This window comes from Abrus precatorius, unplaced genomic scaffold (genome assembly GCF_003935025.1).
Source record: "Abrus precatorius isolate BTA unplaced genomic scaffold, Abrus_2018 Scaffold3, whole genome shotgun sequence".
Lineage (NCBI taxonomy): Eukaryota > Viridiplantae > Streptophyta > Magnoliopsida > Fabales > Fabaceae > Abrus > Abrus precatorius.
The window spans coordinates 14,006,392-14,023,140 of NW_020874373.1; the positions used below are offsets into that span (position 1 = coordinate 14,006,392).

Sequence of the window (16,749 nt, forward strand, 5' to 3'; positions counted from 1 at the left end):
TCAACTCTTCTCTTTCCTTAAACATTTAATTCAAATTTGTTTATTGAAATTAGCATCCACTATTCTTATTTTATTAATTTTAAGTTATAAAGGTACTTTATATTAAGTTATTTAATATTAAAAGTCATCGCGACTTTCATCTAAATTAAAGTATAAAAGTACTAACATTAATTTATAAAAACTTGTAGGAATTAACACACTATATAGAGATAGATAGATAGATACATAATCAGTATTTTTATAAATGAACTCATTTGAATAATTAATTATATAAGAGATCGTGTGATAGGATATACAAACGCTATATTGTTACCAAAGGCCAAAGCACAGGATTTGGAATATTAGGCTATTGTCCCTAGCATAACAGGCTGTAACTACCTGAAAGTTTACAAATTGAGCATTGAAGTATATCATCTATATATACAAATTGGTCCTAAAATCAAAATATCCTTTATGTGACACCTAAGAACACCCGTGAACTCTTCTAGTGGTTTCTGATCCATGTGGCAAAGTAAGGAGGAGTTTAATTGGCAGCAATTTTGCATGTATCCAAAACTGTTAACAGTATTATTATCAGAAATATATAAGACCTGTAATTTTTTACTTGTGCTTTATATTTTCATTTTTAAAAAAAATAAATTTCTATAAAATTATGTAAATTAAAGTGTTAAAAATAAAATAAAATACAGGCATAACATTATTATGATAATTTTAAATACTTATAAAATAGCTCTTAGATCAATCATGTGGAGAAGGCACATTGTGCTATAAGGTGAGGCAAGTGGAAACACGTCCACACCTTCTTTATTAAATGTTTTGTCTTAAGGAATGATAAAAGTATGTAAAAGTTGAGTTGACTTGGAGCAATAGTACTTGGGTTGTCCTGTAATATTCAAATCAATTAGTGTGTCTTCAGGAATTTCTATATAAATAGCATCTTCACATGTGTTCTCCATAAACCACCTTCCTCAGCTTTCTTCTTTGTCAGCTTTTAGATCTATCTCCCTTTTCTTCAACATGATGTCCAAATCTCTCCTGCAACTTCTCAACATCCTTCTGATTTTATCATTTGTTCTCTCTTCTGCCACTGTCCAAAATACTAGTAAGTATGAAATTAGACCTTTTTTATAATTAATGTGAAAATATTCCATTTCTCCTTCTTTTTGGTTTATTTTTTCATAATTACTTGTAATGGTATATTGAAGTTTCACTGTCTGCAGGAAGGCTTTTGCCCAACAGCGAAAAATTTTCAACCCAAACTACATCAGTTGAGGTAATACCGTGGACCCGTGTGAACATAATTTAATCTTAGTCCTCCAATATAATCTTAAATTCTAGAGTTCCTCTATCAGCATAAAGCCCCTTATTTTGGTTTTAATTCAAGTCCTCTCAGCATAAAATAAAGGGGTATAACTGAACACACTTCTGTGTCCATAGTTGCAGGGTTCTACTTCTAAGGAATTTAGAAATGATGAAGAAATGTTTGATATGGTAGAAGGGTTCAGGGTAGAGGGAAGATTTTTTTTGGAAAGTAATGATTATCCAGGGACAGGTGCAAACAACCGGCATGATCCAAAGACACCAGGAAGAGCTTGAAGAATGCATAAATTTGTACAGATTATAAGACCTAAGAGAATGCTTCAAAACTTGGTATGGGATTTGCATATTGTTTATTCTTGCTGTTAGAATATTCCTTCATCCTATGTTTTGTATTGGATGAATGTGTTTGTCTGTAGCGAGGTTGCTGAGCTATTTCAATTTAGATATGTGGGGTTGAAGCTCTTTTGCTTGGCAGAATTTGTAAACTTCATAGCTCAAGCAAATATTAACAGAAATTCCAATTCGCTAGAGCAAGTTAAGCACTTATATATTATTTGGCCAAACTTGTTTTGATGATAGAATCAGGAGAGTAAAAGTGTTATTTTCATTAAAAAAAATGTTAACCTTATCTTTTAAAAAGTTTTATTCATCACATTAATGTCATAAATATTTATTTTTTCAATTTGAACTGTTAGTTTTGAAGTTAAGAAAATCGCTTTATTTGAATCAACATTTTCAAGTGTTATATCGGAAGCTGTTACTTTGTTATTCTTTTCCAAGATAACTGATATAGTGTTATGCAAGCAACGTTCAATAAAAGATCAAATTAATGTTATTAAGTAGTTGATTTGACTCTTTGAGGAACTATAGAAGAGAGCCCTTTGGGTTTTGAAATTGGTATGAATTTTGCGAGTTGCATGGAGAAAAAACATGATGAAAAGGGGTCAAAGAGATTAAAAGGTGCAAGAAAGAGTGCATGCCTTTGCTTCACCGCTAATTGGCGGTGAGAGATGAGAAATCGAAAAATTAAATCCACTATGAAAAGTCGCACAGCTAATTAAGGTAAACGGTGGAGCTGAAAAAGCAAATCACAATATTTTAACATTTAGGGGAAGAAACACACTTCTAATTATTATATTCTTTTAGTTATTCTAAAAAATTGTCTGTGAGAATAAAAAAATAACAAAATTTGAATTTTTTTTTAAGGTCATTTAAGTTCTAAAATGTTATTAATTTATGAAGTTGAAGTAAGTATTTTAATCTTTTATAATTAATTAATTATAAAAATAATATAAATTTAAAAGAGTGTGTTGATAAGATTTTTTTTTTCAAGTGATTCGATAAATGAGATTCTCTTCTAAGTTTGGAAGAGGGAGATCATAGTTTTCCTAAATAACAAATTTCAAGTCAGCTGAAGTTGTGATTTCCAAGGGCCAAAAGGACAGAAGTCAACAAAAAACTTTTCTTGAGCTTTATTTTTTCAAAAATAAATAAATAAATAAGCTAGCTATTTGACTGAACAATGTGAAATGAACAATTTCCTATGTGTCCGAATCTTTGGGATAAGCATTGTAAACTAACATCAATTAAATAGACAAACAAAGAAAATATCCGGTCGTAATCTCGTAAGCATTTGAACAAATTATAATATTATGCAAACTATGATATTCATCACGAGTATAAATACCTTTTTGAAATTTAAATTTTATAATGTCTTACTAAAATGATTAGTTATCTGTTAAAATTATGGTAAAATATAATATAAAAGAGAATCATTATTATATTGTTTAAATTTAAAGGGAAAAAAATAAATTTTAGCTCATAATTTTGGAGGGAAAAAGAGAAGGATATTGAGTAAAATGAAATGTATTCTATTAAACTTTTATATTCCATTCTTATTAGAATGATTTAAGTGATGAAAGATAATATAATTTTATCTTATTTTATTCTCTTATATGTCGATCTAAAGTTATCCCTAAAGTAAGAGCTCAGAAGTGAGTGAAAAATTAAACGAATTGATTTTAATATTCTTATAAATTTTTGTACATCATATGTTGTGTTGTGATTTTCATAAATAACATTTTAATAAATTATTATAAATATTCACTTTGAGGTCCCAAAACAGTGGTTTGAGTAATGTGTTCCATGCCTTAAGGATTTCACGTGGCGTGCCCCTTTAAAATTGCCGAAAGAGGCACTTAGTTTTGATTGATTTAAAAGATGATCCAATAATTCATCTGATATATATATATATATATATATATATATATATATATATATATATAATTAAAATAAATTTGTAGATTAGGAGAGTTGGTAAAGAATATATGAGAATAGGGTTGTAAAAACTAAATAAGGACACGTGGCCGTGTGAGATTTGTTGTTCTGCATATGCATAGTCCCTCCTGTGCTGGTACTAACACATGTTGCCATTTGGAGATGAAAATAAGCTTAAATATCGATTTTTTTTACTCAATTTGAGAATAAGGACTAATTTTTTTTTACTTTACTAAGGGCGACGCTACTATGTGAAAAGGAATTTATTTATTTATTTATTTACGGGAGGGAATCTTGTTGTGCCAAGAAGAGATCGAAGTGGCGTTTTTGCTGATCAATCTTGTTGTGCCAAGAACATTATTAATAATATAATTTGTTAATTCAATTTTTTATTAATTATAAAATGTTAATTGGCATATAAATTTAAATTAAAAAATATTATTGTTTAAAACAATTGTTTATAAACTTTAGTTAAGTCAACGAAAATTAAAAAATGTGTAGTAATATTTGCGATGTCATAATATAATAAAATTTTAATAATTTTTAAAGTATATTATACTTAGTAACATAATAATTCTTGAAAAAAAAAATAATGTGTTAATTAAATTCTATATTAGTTGTAAAAAGTTAGTTGACATATTATTTTAATTAAAAAATTAATATTATTCAAACAAAGTATTTATAAAATTTAGTTAAATTAATAAAAATTATGAAACGGATAGAAATATTTTTGATATTATAATATATAATTTTTTAATTAACTTAATAACTATATTAAATTTAGTATAAAAATAAATAATAAAAAACAAGTTAATATATTATATTAAGTATAATAATTAGTAAAATGATATCAACGTTGGTATAGTTTGTGATTACAATATTGAAAAATAATTGAGTATATTATATTTAGTATAATAATTAGTAAAATAATGTTAATATCTTTGCTTAGTATAATAATGGGATAATACTATATTAGATTTAGTAGTAATTGATTGTATTTAAGAATTTAGTATTTTATATTATAAACAATATGATGCTTTAGAATATAATGATATTTAAGTGATTGATGTGTTTTGTAATTATAATATTATCATAAAAAAATTATAAAACTTAATAAGTATATTATGTTTAGTAACATAATAATATTTGTAAAAAATATATGATATAATTAAGTATATTATATTTAGTATAATAATTAGTAAAATAATGTTAATGTTGTAATATAAATTAATTTAGTACATATATTTAGAAATGTGACATGTTATATCATGTTTAAATATTAAATTATAGAGTAGCAATTTAAGTAATTGTAATAATTTTTAATTATGATAATAGATATTTTTTAATACATTTGATTTGTGTTATTTAATTATGTAATTTAAAATTATATTTTTTTTAATATTATGATAACATGAATGGTTTTATCTACATCATAACCATATATTGTACCAAATTATTCTATATTTAAAGCGAGCATATGTTTTAGGCATTGCACAATTGTCGTTTTTCAAGCTGAAATTGTACTTACTTTGAGCATTAATAAAGATGTGGAGATTTGACATACATACTTTTCATCTACCTCTAGAATAATGTATTATTATAGTGCAAGATATTTCTATTCAAAATGGTCTATGTATTGATGATCAATTAGTTATAAGAAATACATCATGTAAAATATAATTAGCACTTGTTGAAGAGTTATTGAAAATATCATTTCCTAAAGAAGAATTGCACAGTAGATTATTGATGAAGATTTAATTGTTAAGTCATTTTACTAATATAAACAAGTGTCTTAATAATGAACTACAGTTAGAAAGATATACATGTGTATAGATTCTAAGGTTATATTGAATGTGTTATTTTTTCATATCAATCAAATAGTAAGATACTATTGAGCTATCTTCATTTATTACGTGATCTAGATTAATATGATGAATATAATTGGTGTAGCTGTACTTGCAAATCTATATCAACAATTGTGTGTGCCTACAAATTATGAGAATAAAGAAATATGCAGTTTAACACAATTAATTCAACTATAGGCATATGATAGATTTCCACGCATTACACCAACAAATCTTTGAATCTTACACCCAATACAATCATATGGTGGTAGGTATGTTTTTGTAATAATAAGTTTTGACATATATTTTAATTCAACTATGGGTATGTGATAGATTTTCACGCATCACACCCACAAATCTTGAGATTTACATCCAAAACAGCTAAACAGTGGCAGGTATGTGTTTGATAATGTAATAATTATTTGAATTTGTCCACAAATTATATGGTAGTCGCATAGCCCAAATTTGATTTCTTCTTTACTTCCACTATGCTTAAATGAAATGGATACTTGGAGAAAAGTTGTGATGTTAATATAGTATTTGTTATTTATTGTTGTACTTTTGTTTGATATGTCTGCACTTTTATTTCCATGACATTGACTGATGTTTTATTTCATTAATATGACCCTATCGTGTATGTTTAAATGTTACAATTTAAAATTAAGGATGAAAGAAAGTTACATTAAATCTAAAATTATTACTTTCACACTTATAAATACATATTTACCGATTGTAAAATTAACAAATTCAACCACAATTTTAAACATGTTAAGATTGGTCTTGAAGTTGACAAGGACAATGGTATTGATTATGACCCACTTCTCTACAAATGTGACATGTTTGTAAGTCAATGTAGTCCATTTCATTCCTTATTTGAATTGACTTTGGTTGACCTTTTTTCACATTATTTTTGTTTGGAAAAAGTTTCCATACTACTATTTTTGGGAGACTCACTGTCAATGGACTACCATGGTGTTGACTATGCATTAACAATATTATTCAATGTATAAATAGGGTTAACAATTTGATAAAAGTAAATGTTAACAACAACGCATGCAACAATAATACGAGAGCAATGGTATTTGTATAGTTAAAAGTTTACTACATTAACAATATCAATCAAACTAAATCATAACCCATTTTTTACTTCTACTTTGTGTTATTGGGTTAAATGCTTCCTTCATTATACATCTTATTGACTATGACATACCTATGAACTTGGTGTGAAATTAGAACCTCTTGATTTTTTCTAATATGATTCATTAACTTTTAACAATTCATGTGCCTTTCACTCATTTGGGTTTTTACTTGACCACCAGGTTATACAAAATATTCAACTAACCTACCATATGTACACTTCATCAATGATGTTTATGGTAGATTTCATGCCCTCTTCAAAATTTTAACTACATTTAACAAATTGGTAGTCATGCGACTGTATCTAACGTACATCCATGATTGTTAGGTGCCAAATGTACTTATCTTTTGAAATGTTATCAATTCATCTTTTAATGTTAGGGCTTGTCTCACAAATTTTTTTCTTCAAGTTTGTCTCGAACACGCACTATCCTTTTCTTTTTTTTTGGAAGCGGTTACTTACATAGAGTAATAATATAACATCTCTCTGGACGTGACTTTAGAGAGAGGTTAGTATGTAACGACTCTCACAAATTAAAATTTTAAGAAACTATAGTAACTTATAACTTTTAAATTCATGTAAAAATGGAGCGACATTTAACTCACATAAGCTCCATGAATCTCTTTTTCTTTGTCCTCTAACAAAATTGATCCCTTTTACATTTGTACCTTTTTTACCATCTCTCTCTATTCTCTCTTCTTCTTTTTTTTCTCTCTACATTAACAATGAAACCTCCTATTATTTTGATTTTTCTTTTTCCTGTTTACTAGTGTTTCATTCATTTAAATGTGGACTATTTGATTAACATAATATACAAACTTAAGTTTCAATGAGACAAAGAATTAATTTTTATTTGTAATATAAAAACTCACAAATGAAGATATTTTGAATCTCAAGCATACAAATTTAAGTTTAAATATAACAATAAATTAATTTTAGTTTGTAATAAAAAAACATACAAATAAAGAACTTTTAAATTTGAGATTCGCGGTTCATATTTTTGAAAATGGTTATACAAATTATTTTCTAAGTGATACTTGGAGAGCACTTATATGAACATGCTCTCAAAGTACATCCACTTTGGATAATAGTGCTTACTAGAGCATTTTGAACCACTCTTTAAAATGATATAAAATCACTCTCTAATATATTTTCTATTGTAATGACAAACTTAGATGGGGTATAACCTAAGTAAGAGTGAAAAATAAAAAATTAAAGTCCTTAATAATTATAAATAATTTAGGCCTAAAAATAATAAATATATATCTACTTACCTAATTTCAAAAGTTATTACTTTAACTTTTTATTTTGAACTTTCAATTAAAATTACTTGTAATGTAACAGATACAATAACATATTTTATAATTTGGTGTTTATTTGAAATAAAACAAATTTTGACTTTGTTGACAATATTGTCAAATTAAAGTTAAGAACCATGACTAAGTCGACAATATCACCCATTCAATAATGACAAATGCAATAGGAAGAACATAACTATTATTATCATGAGTTATTGCAATTAAAGTGTTCCTTAATATTTTTTATAAATCAAAGTCCTATCAATATGTATAAATGATTTGTAGAAATTAAAGATATCAATGCATTACTTGAATGCTCCAAATACTCTAAAAAATTGTCTATATCGAGAATCGACCTTATTATGAATAACATAATTAATACTCTTAATTTTGTATATTGATTCAAGTGTCATTGGTTCATATGATGCAACCATCTTGATAACACTGGATAAGACTCATTTTAATCACCAAATGTATGAAATTTTTTTTTTTAGCCTTCTATGTCTTCTTATATGACATTCAATCTTTTCTTTTATTAATCCAATGATAACTCACAATTCTTGAATTATCATTTCTGAGCAAATATAACAAATCAATATAATAATAATTAAATAATCAAATCACTAAAATTTACTCTTTAATTTCAATAAAAGTATATAATATAAGAAGATATTAAAATAATAAAGTATAATTAAGACATACCTAAAATACATGGAAAATCAATTCTGAATCCAAAATTTTATGATCATGCTGACATCACAATAGTCACACATTATGTTAATCATTGAATTTACAACATAACTCACATGTTTGTTCTTTACGAGAGATGTGCCCTCACTCACCGTAAACAATCAACAATAGTATTTCAACATTTCACGTCTAAAATAATTTACTTTGATTAAACTACAAAAATGATTGATAAATCTTTATTGAACGTTGATTAAACATTATTTAAACAACATATTTTAACTCAAATTGCAATCAAACATATAAATCATCACCCACTTCTTAAAAATGAACTAAATTTGATTCTATAAATTCTATTTCTTCATCATGATGATTCTAATTTATGTCTTGATAATGTTGAGAATCATTCCAAAATTCACTTTTAGAAGGTTCAACAGGCCTTATCCACTCTTGTAGCACATTTAGAGGCCCATCACATAGAGACCATAGGATCACACATGTATACATTTTTTACTTGCATTGTTCATGTTTATAATAAGCTTTTGGGCCCTATATTTTGGTCATGGGCCTAGGCAACCCATTGGGCTTTGAGGTAGAGTCTTTTGTATTTTTGTTTGGGCTTGTATTGGGCCATGTTTTAGATCATGTATTCAGCTCAATCTTCATCCCCTTATTGCTTGTTGTTCACGGCCCATTAGAAGAGTACTTGGTCCTTGAGTTAGCTTGCCTAGAAATAAGCTAAGCCCCTTGTAAAATATACGTTGAAATTCATTTGTTTAGATTTCACACTTGTTGTGAATTTTGAGTTCTTTAGGAATTCTCTTTAGAAATCTCTAGGATCCTCTTCTCTTATCATGGATTCTTCCATGTGGTGAAGCAATTCAAGTGTAGTCACCTCTCGTTCCCTCCACTTTTTGAATTTTTTTTTCTCCTTCTTTTTGTTTCCTTCTAATACGAGATCTATTCCATCCAACTCTACATCATTTGGTTCAGTTTCTTCGACCTACACAAGCAAGGAATTGTTGCTCATCCTCTTGAAGATTTATTTCATAGGACTTTCTTGAAGAATGCTTTCAAGGAACTCATCATTTGGTATTAAGAGCCTGCTCAACAGGTATGATTCTTGCAAATCTGAATTGATTAACTCTTGATTTATACAATTTGACCTTGAATTATTCATCTACACACTTCAATATCTCTAAGTCCATATTCGTGTGGTGCTGATCTATTTTGCAAATTTTTTGCTACCAAATTTTTTGAAAATCCAATCCTAGATCTACTTAGATCTATTAGCAATTTGGATTATCAGATTTCAGATCTAGAATCTTCATAAGATCTGCAACAAAACCTTGTATTTTGATCAAAATTCTAAGCACTTTCAAAATTTTCATGTACTTGGCACCAAATTTGTTTTCTGTTTTACAAATCTACACTTGAATTTTCTTGCATTTTTCACCAACAAATATTGTACAGTCTGTTCTTATGTGCTATTTAGCATTTTAGTCAGTTCAGATTCAGCAAAAACATCATAAATTCTGAAAAATTTGATTCTAATTTATTTTTTTGCACCTTGTTCTTTCTAATTTCGTTTTCTACACCTTGTTGTTTCTGATTTTCTTTTCTTCACCTTGTTGTTTCTGTTTTTGTTATGCACAACTCTATTTTTATTTTTTTGTTTTTGCACAATTAAATTTTTGTGTTTTTTTTTTATAAAAAATTGTATTTAGTAGTTTTTTCTAGGTGAAAACTTATTTCTTATGTCGTGGTGAGACTTTTAATATTTTTTTTTATAATTGGCCACATGTTTTTTATTTTATATATCACAATCCTAGAGCAAATATGAATCAAACATAAAAGATTTAATTAAAAAAATAAGATTAAGTTTGATAAATAATATTAATCACTTTAGTATTTCATTTTATAAAAAAAAAAAGATTTTAAAATAACTTATTTTAGTCTTTTTTATTTCTCATTTTGTTTCATAACTTTTTTTAAACAAGCGCCATTACTCATGTACCCCTCCCTTTTTTTCAACCTCCTACTCACAGTTCAAGTTCACGTACCCCTCTCTTTTCTTCAACCTCTAATTAATAGCGCCAAGACCTCTCTTTCTTTCCAGGACTAACTCATAGGAGATACCCTCCTCTCTCTTTGCAATAACCTATTTGAAGTGGCTCATTTCGTATCCAAGAACTCTATGTATGAATAATGTTTAATTTTACTTCCTCATCTAGCTACTTTAGGTTGGGGGTAAGTCCTAACAAGTTATAGACACCTTTCCATGTTTATCTGTAGTACTTCATTTAATTTCCTGCAGTATTGGGCTTTGGCGGGGACCTGAAAAATCTTTTCTATTTTTCAATTATGTGAGGGAAAATAGAAATTAAATGACTACAATTTTAGGTATTCACTTAATCTTAATCTTTGTATTAAAAATGAAATTTATTCCTGTGGACCTATTTTTTGTAATTTTCTACGTTCATTCCTTATTAAAAGTGTTTGCTTTATTTTTTATACCTGTCTTTACTCAGTATTTTTTATTGAAATCCACCATTTGTTCTGTTTTTATAGTATTTTTAGAATAAAATAAGGATATTAGGTTGGGGGTAGGTCCTAGCAAGTGGTAGACACCTTTCCATGTTTGTCTACAATACTTCATTTAATTTCCTACAATATTGGGCTTTGGCAGGAGACCTGAAAAATCCTTTTCATTTTTTGATTATGTATGGAAAGATAGAAATAAAATTACTACAATTTTGGGTATTCACTTAATCTTAATCTCTGCGTTAAAAATAAAATTTATTCCCATAGTCTTATTTTTTGTAATTCTCTGCATTCATTACTTACTAAAAGCGTTTGTTCTATTTTTTATACATGCCTTTACTCTATATTCTTTATTAATATCCACCATTTGTTCTATTTTTATAATGTTTTAAGATAAAATATGGATAATCTATTATTCAACGTCACTTCAGACCTACCATGAATTTGAAGGACATAATGAAATTAAATCACTCTTTGACGCATGATCAAAGAGAGCAAATCTCAAAGACCCCATTTTAGTGGCTATTGAACTTATCTGATAGTAAATTTTATTAGATAAGCAACACTCTTCTAGAAAAGTTAATACAGAGGTAATTTTATCATATCAACAACTTATATTTGATCTAAATAGTTTTCTTCTAAAGTTCTTTTTTCTTCATACTTTAGGTGGGATAGTCAATCTTCTGCTTTCAGGGTTGACAACAAATCTTGTAGATTTGTTGTCAAGGAGATGACTCATCCTTGGATTGAGTACCCAAGGAGACAAGGTAAAAATATTGAGTAATAGCAGTTATCCATCTGAATTCTTGAGACTATGTAGTGGTAGACATATCAACGTCAAGACAATTTGAAAGGCCTTGCACTGTAAGTAAGACAACATAGACCATTGTTGTCATCTTTACATTACAATGGCTTTTGGAAAAAAAAAATTTCACAACCCGAAAAGAATTTTTATGTCCAACCCCATACTTATCTAGACAATTTAGATCATCTAAATTCCTACAATTGGGGTCAGGCTATTTTTTATTACTTGGTGGACAAGATTAATTTTGTTGTGACCAAACTAGGCAAAGCAGAAATCTGTATCAAGAATTGCACCATTGCCCTTCAAGTAAATATACATCTTTTCGTTAGTTTTGATTACATTTTATTTTATCATGTATAGTTTGATGATATTGATTTTATGTTTAATTAAACCAGATATGGGCTTTTGAGCATTTTTCGATCTTTCAGAGGCAATCGATGAGTGACTTTCTTTGCCTTTTACATTGGTCAGTTGTCTACGTAAGGGATTCAGAGGCAAAATGTGTCTTCCTTGACACCAATGAGGTTATAATTTATATTTCTAATAAAGCGTGTATTTATTGTTTTAATATTGGCTTCTTTTTTTGTGTTAGATTATTGATACATTGGTTCCATTCTCAAATAAGAAGAAACTTGATGTAATCAAGGCGTATGGTCTTGAAGATGTCGATGTTGGTCACAACGATGATGGTAGTACGTGTCCACTTGCTAACTCCAGTACACCACTTCGTGCTAGTAATTATTTTTTATCTTTTATGTTCAAATTATTATTGATATATTTTTTAATCTTTTATTATAGTTATTTTTTTATACTGATAGGTACAAAAACCATCTCATATGTGGACTCAGGGGCTTCATCTAGAAGAAGTATAGGAAGTTCAAATAAAAAAAATAATTGATGAATTTTGTATTTTGTATCTTCAATCTCCTCGGGTACAAGTTCTTAACCTTTTTTTTAATCTATTTTTTCAAAATTTATATGAAGTTGTATCTTGATAATATTTATTCTTAGGTCATCTTGAATTTTGTATGTTGATAATACCAAGGACATCTCTCCTAAATAGATCCGCCTATAGGACAAACCCTCAAGAAACAAAAGAAATAGAGTCACAAGTCCAAGACTTATTGGACAAGGGATGGGTACAAGAAAGTTTGAGCCTTTGTGTAATTCTAGTCTTTTTAGTACCAAAAAAGGATGACACTTGAAGAATGTGTACTAATTATAGGGTAATAAACAATATTACAATCAAATATAAACACTCAATCCTTAGGTTAGATGACCTCTTGGATAAGTTACATGGGTCCAACGTTTTCTCTAAGATAGACCTTAGGAGTGGATATCATCAAATAAGGATGAAAGAAGGAGATGAATGGAAAACAGCCTTCAAGACCAAGTTTGGTCTTTATGAATGGCTAGTGATGCCTTTTGGCTTCACAAATGCCCTTAGAACCTTTATGAGACTCATGCACCATGTCCTTAGGAATTTCATAGGTCACTTTGTTGTGGTATACTTTGATGACATCCTATTATATAGTAAGAGTCTTGGAGAACATATTACTCTTCTTAGAAAGGTCTTAGAAGCCTTAAGAGCACATCGTTTATATGCCAATATAGAGAAATGCTCATTTTGTTTAGATAAAATTGTGTTCTTAGGTTTTATTGTGAGCTCCTATGGAGTTCAAGTTGATGAGGAGAAAGTGAAGACTATCCAAGAGTGGCTCACTCCTAAGATTATGGGAGATCTAAGGAGCTTCCATAGCCTAGCAAACTTCTATAGGAGTTTTGTTAGAGATTTATTTACCTTTGCCTCACCATTAAATGAGTTAGACAAGAAGAATGTGGCATTTGAATGGGGTGAGAGACAAGAAAAGACTTTTCAGGTCTTGAAAGAAAAGTTGATTCATGCACTCATTTTAGCTCTCCCAAACTTTAGCAAGTCTTTTGAGTTAGAATGTGATGCTTCCAATGTAGGGATAGGGGCTGTGTTGTTGTAAGAAGGTCACCCTATAGCCTATTTTAGCGAAAAACTCAATGGGGTAACCTTAAACTAACCTACCTATGATAAAGAGCTCTATGCTCTAGTTAGGGCCCTACAAACTTGGTTCCATTACCTCCTACCTAAGGAGTTTGTGATTCATAGTGATCATGAGTCTTTAAAGTACTTGAGGGGCCATGGAAAACTTCATAGAAGACATACCTAGTGAGTAGAATTTTTAGATCAATTCTCTTATGTAATCTGTAACGCCCTAAATTTTGGTAATATTAATTATTATTATTATTATTATATATATATATGTATATATATATATATATATATATTCATATGTGTGTTGATTTATTTGATAATGATGATTATGTGTATCAAGTATATGGATGTGTGTATTGTGTGTATGCATGACTAGATAGGGCTGAAATGGGCTAAATGCCTAAATGTAGAGCATGATACTGGGTTGTTCTCGCTGCAGCGAGAGGATTCTTGCTGTAGCGAAAGGGCCCGGGGAGAAAGGACTAGAACTGTCACTTTCTAGCTGTAGCGAGAGACATTCCGCTGTAGCGACAGAGCGACAGTTTGGGGTGCATTTCTGGGTGCAATCTCGCTGTAGCGAGAGGGCCTCGCTATAGCGAGATTCTGCAGAAACCAGAGTGCAATTTTCTCTAGTTTTTTCGCTGTAGCGAGAGGGCGTGTCGCTGCAGCGAGAGTGTCGCGACCAGAAAAGGATTTAAAAAGGATTAGGGTTCGGGGAGAGTTATTTCTCCCTCTCCCTTCGATCCTCTCATTTTTCAAAGCCCTTTTTCCACCGATTAAATTGCCTCTAAAGCCGTTCGGGAGCTTGATTGAAGGTTGAATCCATGTGGGGAACGCTTGGAGGTAAGTTTTAATGGTTAGGGTTTTGGTTTTTCATTTCCTTTCTTTGTTTTTGTGGTTTCCCTGAGTTCTCATAAAGTTTCTCCATGTGTTTAGGATGAAATCCGTGAGGGGGAGCACTTCTTGGTGGATTTAGCGTGTGGGTCTTCAATCCAAGGTAAGGGGGACTTTATCCTACTCTTTTGTGCATGAATTGTTGTTTTGCTGAATATTGTGTTGTGGCTGAGTTAGTGGGTAGGAAATTGCTGAGAAATGTAATGTGGGTCAAGTGCCGTGATGTGTGAACATTATGTGTGTTGACTCAAAATTGATGGATTGTATGTAAATGTTGCGTGATAGAATGAGGGCATGTATGCCAAGTGTTGTGAATGGATATGGGCACTTGTGCCGTATATTTGAATGAATATTGTGGAAATGTAGGCCCAAGGGCCGTCTAATATAAACGATAATTGTAAACTATGTGTCGTGTGCTGTGAAATGAAATATGGGTTATGTGCCGTGTGTAAGCATGATTACTGCATGCATGAATGAAATATGTGTGATTGGGCATATTAGCGTCGTTGTAATATGTTGTGAATGGTTCAGCGATACACTGGGGATGTGGGAGATGAAGACGGTAGAAATACCTTGGGGAAGAGGGAGTGGTGGTGACACCGACTATGGAACGGGTGCATCACGGGCCATACATTGTCTTCCTGACTAGACCTCTGACTATTATCTTTGTTGAGCGACCCGTGACTACCCACGTGGTATCCGTGAGGTGGGGGTAACCGGCGACCATTCATGGTGTAAATATGTGATCACAGTGCTATAGTAAGTGTGGCTGGTGTGCGTATGCATGGATTTGTACTTTGTACTTATGGATGTGAAATGATGTCTGTGATTGTATTTGTTTAAGGTATTGGAAATGTGCTGGAGGTAAGACTCTATGTATAATTGTGTTTTGGCAGCGTAGAGTACTCACCCTTACATTCATTTTTCAGGTAATCAAGACGATCAGCACTAGGCTCAGTGAAGGGGTAGATGGAACTGCTATAGGACTTAGAATATTATTTTGGAAAACTGTTGTATTAGAATAAGTCCTGTAGCAATTGTTTGATATAATTTGTAACTCCTTTCTTTATTTGAAATGGTTGATGAAACTTGGATTAAAATGGAAATTTTATTATTTTAAAAATTTGTAAAATTTCTTATTTATTGAAAAATTAAATTTAAGGTGTTACATAATCAAACACAAACAAGGAAAGACTAATAAGATAGCTGATGCCCTCTCTTGGAGGCATACATTGCTTTCCACCTTGGGTTGCAAAGCTTTAGGGTTTGAAAACTTTAGGGAGCTATATGGATTGGGTGAGAAATTTGCTCCACTTTATGCCATGTCTGAGGAAAAGGCTCACAATAGATACTTTAGGCATGGTAGATACCTTTTAAAAAATGACAAAATTTGTATGCCTAAAGAATCCATTAGAGACCTTATACTTAAGGAATCCTATGAAGGAGGATTAATGGATCATTTGGAATTCAAAAGACTTTAGATACACTCCATGAGCACTTCTATTGGCCACGCATGAAACATGATGTATATAAACTATGCACTAAGTGACTTGTGTGTATGTAAGCCAAATCTAGGACAATGCCTCATGAATTGTTCACCTTGGGTTTACTTAAGTATGAATTTTATAGTAGGATTATCACACACTCAAAGGGGTTTTGATTCTATCTTTGATGTAGTGAATCGTTTTTCAAAAATGACTCACTTTATTCCATGCCACAAAGTGGATGATGCTAGCAATGTGGCAAGACTATTCTTTAAGAAAGTGGTGAGACTCCATGGTATGCCTAGGAACATAGTCTCCGATAGAGATACTAAATTCATGAACCATTTCTGGAGAACATTGTGGAATAAACTAGACACAATATTACTCGTTTCTACCACTTATCACCCACAAACTGATGAGTAAATAAAGGTT

At 30.0% G+C, this 16,749-nt stretch overlaps 1 protein-coding gene across 1 annotated transcript; it reads left to right on the plus strand.

Moving 5' to 3' along the window:
- Window positions 1-972: 972 nt before the first annotated feature.
- Window positions 973-1,768, plus strand: LOC113863715. The gene is made up of 3 exons (XM_027497392.1): window positions 973-1,102; window positions 1,221-1,273; window positions 1,438-1,768. The coding sequence occupies exons 1-3, from the start codon at window positions 1,018-1,020 to the stop codon at window positions 1,594-1,596; spliced, it is 297 nt and encodes a 98-aa protein (XP_027353193.1). The 5' UTR covers window positions 973-1,017; the 3' UTR covers window positions 1,597-1,768.
- The last annotated feature ends 14,981 nt before the right edge of the window (window positions 1,769-16,749 follow it).

Coding starts and splice junctions, on each gene's coding strand:
- LOC113863715 (XM_027497392.1), top strand. CDS start 1,018: ATGATGTCCAAATCTCTCCTGCAACTTCTCAACATCCTTCTGATTTTA. Junction 1,103..1,220: donor TGCCACTGTCCAAAATACTA/GTAAGTATGAAA, acceptor CACTGTCTGCAG/GAAGGCTTTTGCCCAACAGC. Junction 1,274..1,437: donor CCCAAACTACATCAGTTGAG/GTAATACCGTGG, acceptor CTGTGTCCATAG/TTGCAGGGTTCTACTTCTAA.